At 30.2% G+C, this 9,005-nt stretch overlaps 1 protein-coding gene across 3 annotated transcripts in view; it reads right to left on the bottom strand.

Annotated features, from left to right (window-relative positions):
• Positions 1 to 203: 203 nt before the first annotated feature.
• GRIK2 (glutamate ionotropic receptor kainate type subunit 2) overlaps positions 204 to 9,005 on the bottom strand; it is a 694,446-nt gene continuing 685,644 nt past the window's right edge. The window contains exon 15 of one of the 3 annotated variants that reach the window (XM_026454391.1): positions 204 to 368. In XM_026454391.1, the coding sequence (XP_026310176.1) occupies positions 204 to 368 (165 nt within the window). Of the gene's footprint in view, positions 369 to 3,078; positions 3,196 to 4,981; positions 5,030 to 9,005 lie in introns of those variants that run through there. The other 2 variants (XM_026454392.1, XM_026454393.1) reach the window with 2 other exon arrangements.

Genomic DNA, 9,005 nt, shown 5'->3' on the forward strand with positions numbered 1-9,005 from the left:
TGTAACTTGGTTGATCCATGATGCTTGTAAATCAAGTCTGATCATTGCAACTGCTTAGATCACAGAGTCTCTAGTTCATAGACACAGCGGCATGAGGTAACTCATTTTATTTTGCACAGGTTGCATATTTCCACAGGAAACATTCTCGCTAAATTGTTTGGAAAAAGACGACAGTTTGTGCTTGGGTGTTTGGCCTCCCAGCTTTATGCCATGGTTTCTTTACCTGGCAACCTTCTGTCGTTAAATGTGTGCATGTTGATAACTTCTTCTGTTTTCACAATAACTGGGGCCTGTGGCTTATGTTTTAACCGACGCTGGCACTTCAGGGACATCCTCAATTCTTCTACCATGGCACTACAGAAGGACCTCTACAGAAGAACACAGAAAAATTAAATATTACAAAAATACATAAACTGTAACTGTCCAAGATCAATATTAAAATCATTCTCAACTGACTTGTCACATAACATCCTTGAAGGTATGAAAATTTTCATTGTTAAAGTTATAACAAATTGTCACACTTTAAACACTCAACCCATGATAATTAAAATAGTCTATAAAAGTGGACTAAAGAAAATCTCTACCCGATACTGAAATGAACAACCAGCTAGTAATGTATATATTACACATATATTAAATAAAATGTTCTTATGACATTATATAAAATTGATTAGCATGAGATAGAAGTCTACTTTAAAATTTAAATACAATAACAATTGTATACAAGAAACCCATTCTTGATATAAAAAAATAGAAAAATCGTACTACTTTTCAGATCACAACATGAGATATGCAAATGTTGTTTGAACATTGATTTTTCATTGTACATCTCAAAACAAAAATAGCACTCACACAGACATAAAATATGGAAAACAATTTCTGGCATTTCATTATGTCTTTTTTGTGATTACGCCTATAGAAACATTGACAGTGATTACAAACAAATATGACTTAATCATGAAATGACAAATTATAGCATGTTAGACACCTACAAACAAATATTAATGTTTTGTCATCATTAGCTTGATAACTGAGAGTTGATAATTTATCAAATGAGAAAAAAATATGACCCTATGTTGTTTCTGTCTTAGTTCCCATCTCATTGGAAATAGATTTGCTAAAACCTCGGTTTATCTGGGGCTTATTGTTACAGCTCCTCAAAATTTATATTGTAGAGTCACATATATGAAACAATTTTTTTTTTTTTTTTGAGACGGAGTCTTGCTCTGTCCCCCGGGCTGGAGTGCAGTGGCCGGATCTCAGCTCACTGCAAGCTCCGCCTCCCGGGTTTACGCCCTTCTCCTGCCTCAGCCTCCGGAGTAGCTGGGACTACAGGCGCCCGCCACCTCGCCCGGCTAGTTTTTTTTGTATTTTCAGTAGAGACGGGGTTTCACCGTGTTAGCCAGTATGGTCTGGATCTCCTGGCCTCCCAAAGTGCTGGGATTACAGGCTTGAGCCACCGCGCCCGGCGAAACTAAATTTTGTTAGTCTTTCTCCCCACCTGATTGAGATACATGTGAAGACTTATTTGTGCATTAGCTGCTTTATTGATTATCCACTTAGACTATTTCTAAGACAACATAATGAAAATATTTAAGACCATATGTGTATCATTTTTCAGTATATATTTACAGTTAGGCAGGAAGAAAAATTTCAAGAGGTCTATTCCACAGCACGGCCACTATAGTTAATAATAATGTAGTATTGAAAAGTGCTAAAAGAGTGAATAAGTGTTCTCACTACAAAAATAATAAATATGTGAGGAAATGAATTTGCTAATTAGATATATCTAACCATTTCACAATGTGTATATACATCAAAACATGTTGTATATAATACATACATGCAATTTTATATGTTAACTTACATTTTAAAAAACTTTGCATAATAGTTTGTGCCAGTCAAAACACACTTTGAATTAATTAGGTATCTGTGTGTCAGAGAAAACTGATTCAGAGAGAGGGTGGATAACTTTCTACATTTCACACCTAAGATTCCAACAACATATCCAGATATATCCAGTTTTATGATTTTGACACTGCTCTGTTACTTCCTCTGTCAATCTCTGGCTATATCCTAATTTTTCTTTGATAGGCTCCTTAAAGAGCTTCCTTAATGGTCTTCCTAATTCTACTTCTATGCGACTCTTCTGTAAAGGCTCACAATTCCAGGACAATCTATTTTTAAAATATCAATTATTAATAGCATTTTCTCCTTTAGTAAACAAGTCAAACTAAAATCTATTATGTTTTTTCATCATGACTTCTCTGATCTAGCCTTCTCCCCCTTCCCCATTGCTTCCATCTCTCTCTCTCTCTTTCTCCTCACATTCCTCTTACTGGTGGAACTTCCATTAATATTTTCCCTTTGTTTCTCCTTGCTCTGGTACCCTGCTGAGTTCTTTCATCTTTCACATCATCCCAGTTTTATCTCCTACCTCAGGATATGGCTCAAGTTTTAACTTAATTAGGAAGCCCTTTCCACTTGACCAGGCACATTATTTTGTTTTCACAACCTGATTTTATTTTATCCTCTCAGTATTTTCCACTCATTATCCTGTTTTTCTGTTTGACCTGTCGGTGCTCTATGTATCTCTCTCCGTGATGTGTGTAGAGCAGAGATCAAGTTCTCATGGCATTGCTTGTACACACATAAGCTCTTTAAATGTTGATTGAATTAACAACAATAGCTACACAGGACTCTAATATTTTAATTCTTATTGAACAATGTTTCTAATTCAATTGCTTAAAAAAATTTCAGGTTTAGAAGGCTAGTGAAAATATATTGCATACAATTAATTTTGCCTAATGAAATTAGGCAAAACTTTAGCATTTGTTTAATAACATCAAATTAATAAAGATATTAATATATTAGCACTTGTAATGGGTGATGATTAAATATGACTTGTGAATTTCCCATTGACTAGAGTCACTGCCATGCATTATGTATTATGTGTTAAATTATGCAGTTCTGCAATTCATGAATTATATTTCTATTAAAGGATTTATGTGGCACCTGACAGCCAGTATACGGAAACAGTGTTTCTCATTGCTTAATACCTACTATTAGGTGTACTTATTAAGAACATGATGATAATGATGATGAAGATGGTGATGATGACAACACTGTAGAAATGGAAACTGACTCCAAAATAGGGAGGAATATATAGTCTTGAGGTAACTTAGTCTTGGCTCTCTGTTGAAACATTTAACAGAAGAATTAATTAGATGACATAACATGGTCAAAACTTGATCCCGTTGACATTTAAAACTGTTATAGGATGTGAATAACATTGAATTGTTTGAAATAAGCCTTCATTTAAAACCAATAAATTTCCCAAATCTTCAAAAATTTATGTCACCTTCTTCTTGGCAATCTCAATTTTCAGATATTTTGGTTACATTACTTTCAAAACAGAATAGAGAATAAATGTAAATTAATAATTTGCCTATAGTAAGGGAGTAGACTAAGCAACTAACTTTCTTAGGAAAAAATCTTACACATGTACATACAAGCTCAACTATGAAATGACTCAATATTATTTCTAGTAAGTTAAGAGGTAAACTCTGTATTTAGTATCCCATACTGCCTTCAAACTACAAATAAGAACATTTAAAAGTATTTTAAGCAATTTTCTATAATATTAAGTTTATATTCATGACTAATATAAAATATATATTGAAAAAAAGCCCATCCTAATCAATTTACCAGAATAGTATTATCTTTTATAATTTGAAATTGTCTTAAATAAATTATATTTACAAATTTTACAACTATCTCAAAATTGTAAACATGTAAATCACCATTGTCATCATAGACTTTATTTATCTTACAAAGTCATTAGAAAGTAAAAATTTAATAAAGCAATCTATCATAAGTCAATCAATGGTCTCAATTACATAATGACAGAATACAAATTTTATTAATTTTATCTTTGAATAAGGTGAATTTTGCCAGCTCTTTTGTTATTTATCAATGTAAGTTTACCTGAAAATTAGGTTTATTTAGATTATTCAAAAAGTTACTGTGAGACAATAGGTTGTTTTCTCATTTATAGAATAATTCTAACCCATTATAAAACTTGATAATCTTTAGATTTGAGCAAGATTTTACAATTAACATGGCAAGTTAAACAAATTTAATGATATCATAAGGAACTGTTCATTTATGGTACTAGAGCAAATATACATTCTTTTCTTTATCTTTAGAGGTTTATAAGGCAAATTCCATATCTTGATTTATATAAGTATCTAAAGCTGAAACTACCCAACATGTTGTGAAATATAATTGTTTCCCTGGGCTGTGCATTGCCCAAAACTTATTATACCTAACTTTTAAATAAAATTCTAGTGTATTATCATTAAATAGAGACAAATTGCCTTTTATACTTTATATAATGATTGAAATGTATTTTAAATCTTTTTATAGGGCTGTGAAATAAGTCTCAAAACACAAGTACTAGGCAGTCATTTCCCTGGTTATACTAAAAAAAGAAGAAAGAAGAAAAGAAAAGAAGAAAGAAAGAAGAAAAAGAGAGAGAAAAAGAGAAAGAAACAGAGAGAGAAAGAAGAAAGAAGGAAAGAGTGAGAGAGAAAAAGAAAAAAGAGAGAGAAAGAAAGAAAGAAAAGAAAGAAAGAAAGGAAGGAAGGAAGGAAGGAAGGAAGGAAGGAAGGAAGGAAGGAAGGAAGGAGGGAAGGAAGGAGGGAAGGAAGGAAGGAGGAAAGAAAAGAAGAAGAGGAGGAGGAGGAGGAGGAAAGCTGGAGGGAAGAAGAAAGAGAAAAACAACTATCTTGCTTTTAAAATCACTCCTTAGGGGTGGAAAACCACACACTGTGTCATTAAATAAGGTAAGTTCCTCAGGGTGAAAACAACAACAAAAATGTTTCTCCACGTTAATATAACAGACTACAAAAAGAAAAAAGAAAGGCACAAGGATACTAACCATTATTAAAAACCTCTTTTAGTAAGTTTCAAAAGATTACTAAACAGTGTCTGGATGGTATGGTGGCACTAACCAAATAGAAGATTCCTGAAAATGAAAATTTAAATCTTTGAGCTGTTAGCATGTATAATTGCATTTAAATTAGTAAAACTCTTAATAAAATTCATTATATTTAATGAGTCAATTTATATTTACACATCTCTAATTCTTGAAACAATGTAGATCTGTAAATCTTGATAGTATGAACTTGGCTATATTTACATTGCTTTTTTAATAGAGCTTTTTTATTTAAAGAGCTCTATTTTGTATTTTGAATGTAATAAGAAGATACATAAATAGTCCACAGGTAAATGTTTTCAAGAATATCATTGTTGATGTTACAGAATATTTATTCTAAATAGCTTAACTTCCTAATTAAAAGATATGTTTTTATAATAAGATGATGTGACAGCATTTGGAGAAGCATAGATTTTTTTTTATATTTGAAGTGTAGCTGAAATCATGCTCCACATTGATCATTGACATATGTAGCTTCATTGTAAAGTTAAAACCATTATGTTTAGCAATATATTTATTTTTGAAAAACACAATATCTGAAGAAAAATAACCAGCATGATTTAACTTTTATACTCATCGCTCTTTTTGAATATATATATTCATTGATCAAGAAATATCACAAAATATGTTATTTTCAAGCCTGCATTTAGTATTTATTTTTAAAGAGGAAGTCCTATTTTGTATATCTTGCTGGCTTAATTTTGATAGTGTAAAATAACTAAATGATATCTTAGTATTCATTCAGAATGATTCCTAGCCATTTCTACATACAATTTCTACTTATCCTCCTTGGAGCCCTACCAAAATTTGAGCTACTCCGATCAATGGTATCTATGAGATACCATTGTACTTCAATGGTCTAATATATTCTTGTACATATCAACCAAATTTTATTTTGTGTTTGTCATTTAAATTATTTGTTAACTAATTATGGATATATAATATATATTCTTAGACACTCTCTAATTAATTTCTGACTCTGTAGGCCATTTGCCCAAGAATGGTAGGTCATATGTAGTGGAAGCAAATCAAAACAGTCACTGCGATTAGTTGCAGAAAATTCCACCACCTTAGATAATAATAACTACGATGGAATAAAATATTTATAGGATATAAGATACAATATTTTACATAATATTGGCATGTTAAATAACAAAAATAAATGTCATTTAATGTGACCCATTGATATTTTTCTTGTGAATATAACTATTTTGATTGGCAGCCTTTTAAAAACATCAAACAGTTAATGCTATATATCAGAAGTGTGAATAGACCTAAGGCTATATGAATATAACAGTGAAGCAATGAAATATGGAAAATGACTGGTTAAATCACTTATGTTAAAAAATATATACAACCTTGTTCTTGATATTCAATTTTAGAGCAGCTATCTTTTAAAAATGTTTTATTATTTATATAAGCTATTCAGCAGTCAAAGGAAACTTTACGTGTAGCATCTTTCATGATCCTATTGATTAATCACTGTAGTTTTACAGCTAGAAAAAATTAAAACTTAAGGAATCAAGTTATATATCTAACTAGATTCAGAGCTAAGACAGGAACTCTATTATCTTAACTTCCATCTATGAAAGCTTTATCATATTAGCCTGCCTCATTAATGATTTCATTCTCAGCTGAGCTTTTTACCTGGACTCTATTCTTACTAAATGTTAGTTTTTTGAATACTAAATTATAAAGCAGACAGAAAAAAATTATGAGGGCAAAAGAAATACATATCTTTCTTAGTGAATTAAATTAGAAATCATGTTATGCTTTAGCCTGGATTATTTCACAATGATAAACATAATCAAATATTAAAATATCCTCAGAAACCTTTACTCTAACAGAAACAGTTACCCAATATCTTCATGTTGTATTTTGCAAATACAATGAGACAGAGAAAAATTGAGGATCATTATACATTTTAAAATTTCCCCTATTTAAGCTAGTAAAAAAAAAAAAAAATCAGGTCTGACAAGAATCAACACAAATTTAATCAATATAGCTGGAAAATGCATTTTAAGAAAAAGTAATATTAATCATCACATTTTTGCTAGGAGTCATAATGATACGATTTTTTAAATAGTAGCATCCAAATAACTAATGCTTAATTGTTGAAAAACTTTCTTTTCATAAGGTGCAGCAGTTAAAATGTATCAGCTTTACAAATAATAATGATATTACTTTTAAAAGAGCTGCTTGTTATAAGCCAGTTATGTGCAAAGAAGCCCTCTATGTATATTAACTATCTTAATTAATTCTTAAAACACTTTTATTATGGATTCATAAGTTATTTGTTTATTCGTTGCTTCATTTATTTATTTAAAAAGAAGAATAGAGAGGCTGAGTAATTTTTATCTAAGGTTAAACAAAGTTATGTTTCCAAGTCTTTTTTATTCCAAAACTCATGCTTACTATCTAGGAAAGTGAAATTATTAAGCTGCTTATGACCGAAAGCCATCATCTGTTTATCTAATTCAACCTCCTAATCCATATATTTCCTTAGCGAAAACTCAAGGAGAAAGAAGAATAGTTAAATATTCTGCCTCCATTCTGTACAGCTTGATATGGTTGAAACACTTTTAGACTAGGCATCTTTGACCTTGGAAAACAACTTGACCCTTGAGACACTTATTATCCTCATCTGTACTATATAGATAATAATATTTACATGGCTCTTAGAGTAGTTTTGTATTCAAATGTAGTATTACACTTTAAAAACTAAAGTCATTTATAAAAATAAGGTGGTATAATTATCTAACAAACTATAATTTTAATTAAGAATAATTATTTATAGGGATACAAAGATAATGGGTTATCATAAACAAATGACCTGAAAATCCTTTAGCTGATTTGGAAGTAGATCAGTAAGCAAAATGAAGATTGGCACCTCATTTCAAAGTACCGTATTTTATATTTGTATGTCAAGACATTTAAAAAATTCATTTGATTAATCATTATATAGGTCATTAATGGAAACTGAAAGACACTCAGCTCTCAAAGAAAGGCAGTGATATAAAAACAATAAAAAATGGACATTTGTCCAAAGTTTATTTATACTTTTTAACTTCTGAAGAACAAGTTAAAAAATTAACACATAAGGTCTGACAAGAATCAACACTTTAGTCAATATTGCTGTGAAATTATTTTAAGAAAAAATATTATATATTATATATTTATGCTTTACAACTATAATTTTTTACACTGAAAATTTACTTAGAACTTTTAACTTCTGTAAAGTAAAATGCAGCTAAAATTTCTTACATCAAATGCAATTAATAAAAAAGTATAGATATCTTATAGTTTCTAAATAGGCATTACTGGGCAAAACATAAATATTGACATGAAATTTTTACTTATAATTCATAGCACTGTTTGCATTCCTATACCTTACCCAAAACGTATATTCTTGAAAAGAGCATTGCTCCTGTTAGAACTAATTATTTAAAATTTTGACAGCAACTTATACGTAGGTATCTGTGAACAACCTATTTTCATTCTTCTGTTTCCATGAAACACAGAATTAGTTGACTTTGCTACGTGTTTTCCTTGTAAATAACCTTTCAAATAGGATCCCTAGTCTTGCGGGTTGAAACTGAACCCTCTGATTTTGTTCTTATCATCCCCCAGATTGAAATGTTTTGTTCATTTGTGCTTCTACTACTCTGATTTACAGCTGTATTCCAAATTTGTTATTCATCTATACACTGAAGAATATTCTATGTGCCCTCAAAAAATGTTTTTGAACTATCAGTGTACCAGAAAAATATAATTATTTAGAGATTTTCTTAGGTAAAATTTGCCAGTGTTCTATAATAGAAACAACTATATTGACCAAAGTAGACTATGTCCTAAAAAACAATATCACATAGATTTAAAAATACATTTTAACCATTTTAAAGACAACAACAATGTGTGTTCAAGATGGGACCCCTAGTGCACAAATTCAGTTATCTGAGCAATAATATATATATATATATATATATATATATATATATATATATAT

This window comes from Piliocolobus tephrosceles, chromosome 5, assembly GCF_002776525.5.
Source record: "Piliocolobus tephrosceles isolate RC106 chromosome 5, ASM277652v3, whole genome shotgun sequence".
Classification (NCBI taxonomy): domain Eukaryota; kingdom Metazoa; phylum Chordata; class Mammalia; order Primates; family Cercopithecidae; genus Piliocolobus; species Piliocolobus tephrosceles.